Raw genomic sequence first — 1,902 nt, forward strand, 5'->3', positions numbered from 1 at the left:
TCAGACTGTAACATTACCCCCCTCTCTAGATTCGTCATTAGAGTTTCCACTGGGCACGACGCTCTTGTAAATATCCAGGCTCCTCGATGGGGCAGGGTATTTGCCCAGGTTCCATGGTAGTGGGGTTGCGGAATGGATATTGAGGATGTAGGAGTCAGCACGAAGAGCATACCCAATGCCAACACTCACTCTGAAGATGACCTTTGGTTTTGCACTTGGTACAGAAGCGAAGTCGGCGAGGCATTGTGCTGGAAGGGGGAGTGATAATGGAGAATTCATGTTGTTCTAGACGTTCCTCCAGGTTGGTTGCTTTGAGACAAGCGCGACATTGGTCCATTTCCTGTTGAGCGCGAATAAGTTCGGCCCCTACCGATTGTCGTGCTGCCAGGAGTAAATCGATTTTAGCATCTACAGCTCTGAAGCGATCGACTTCATCGGTAACTCCAGGGTCTTTGATATCCTGTAATGACGCCCAAAGGCTTTCCAAGAGGTTGTCGTCCCGTGTCAGCAGATATTCCCAAGTGTCCTCCTCCCACTCCTTGTCCGATTGATTCCAATTCCCCACAGGTTCAGCAACTCGAAGTATGTCGGCTGGGGTCGTCAATATGCAGCGTAGTCCGAAGGCAGGATTTCCATCGATGGGGACTCCCATAGGAGGTCGAGTGACCATGGTGGCATAAGCTCCAGGGAAGTGAGGGAGTACGCGTTCTAGAGGATCGACATCCTGAATAGGGGTGGAGGTGTTAAAAGGAATGGATCTCCAGGATCGAGCGATGTCGTTAGAGGGTCGTTGGATTATGTCGTCACTGTAAACTAGAAACTCCTGTGGATCGCTGCTGTATCCTTTGGTGGCCGTGACATATTCACTGGCATCAGCTAGTAATCGTAGATTAGGAGCATGATCAAGGCTACCATTGTCTGAGACATCTGAGGCGAGGGGTGGCATACTTGGTGAATCAGTTGATGCAGTGAGGGGACTGTCAGGATTAGGGGACGATGAGGTATTCATAGGTGATGAGGATGGAAAAACCTGTGCAGGAACAACGTGGTAGGATCCAGTCATAGCTTCCAACGCTGGTGGAATTTCCAGGGGGCCAGGGAATTGGTGCAGGACTACAGCGTCACTGCTGGATGAGTCAGGAAGACCTGGGATAACGAAAGGTCGACAAGTAACGTTTGGCAGAAAGGGGGGGAACGGGTAACGGAAACCGCCTTCATCAAGGAACTCTAGGGAGGAGTCATCGGATTCTTGTTGAGGAGGAAAGCTTAAAATGGGACGCCTGGGAACTGGCATTTCTATTATTCCAGCGGTGAAGTGCTCTTCCAGGGTTTGGAGGTGAGAAGGATATGGGGTGGGTGCTCTTTGGGGTTCAGCCTCTGGAGAATTGTTGTGCCTAGGAGCCAGAGGGCGACGGCGTGGATCCAGATTAGAAGTCTCATTGTTTCTGGTGCAGGTGTTGCGCTCAGCAGGCATGCGAGATAGCCAGAAAAGGATATATCTTGAAAAAACCAGGACAAGAATACAAAACCAGCCAACTACTACGGACAAAATGAGACCCCAGATACTAATTTTGATGCTCCCTTATGTACTCAAAGTACACTTGAGTGGGATTATTGGAATCCCTGTTGGCAGCTATGACCGGGGTGGTTGTGATCGTAGGCTGGAGGGGACGTTGAGCGGTGGCAGCTATGTTGAAGGCCCACTGATGTTCACGCTCGAGGTGCCAGATGGTGAGCCGAAGGAGGAGGGGGACGGTGAGGGCGAGGGCGAGGGTGGATAGGAGACTGATTAGGATCAGTCTGAGGAGGGTGAGGAGGAGAAGGTGGGGGTGGTTGTCAATGGTGACGATGGCGGCGGCGGTGACGGGGGAGAGTTGGTTCACCACTAAATAAGTCAGTAAA

The 1,902-nt window shown here is 51.4% G+C and overlaps 1 protein-coding gene across 1 annotated transcript in view; it reads right to left on the reverse strand.

Annotated features, from left to right (window-relative positions):
* The window catches only part of FIBRA_09565 (uncharacterized protein), a gene marked incomplete at both ends in the record, with an annotated part of 1,636 nt that extends 162 nt beyond the window's left edge, over positions 1 to 1,474 (reverse strand). The window contains 2 exons of the mRNA XM_012321851.1: positions 7 to 285; positions 371 to 1,474. Of these exons, the coding sequence (XP_012177241.1) occupies positions 7 to 285; positions 371 to 1,474 (1,383 nt within the window). The remainder of the gene's footprint in view (positions 1 to 6; positions 286 to 370) is intronic.
* Positions 1,475 to 1,902: the final 428 nt, after the last annotated feature.

This window comes from Fibroporia radiculosa (assembly GCF_000313525.1).
Source record: "Fibroporia radiculosa TFFH 294 genomic supercontigs, scaffold76150, whole genome shotgun sequence".
In the NCBI taxonomy this organism is placed as follows: Eukaryota; Fungi; Basidiomycota; class Agaricomycetes; order Polyporales; family Fibroporiaceae; genus Fibroporia; species Fibroporia radiculosa.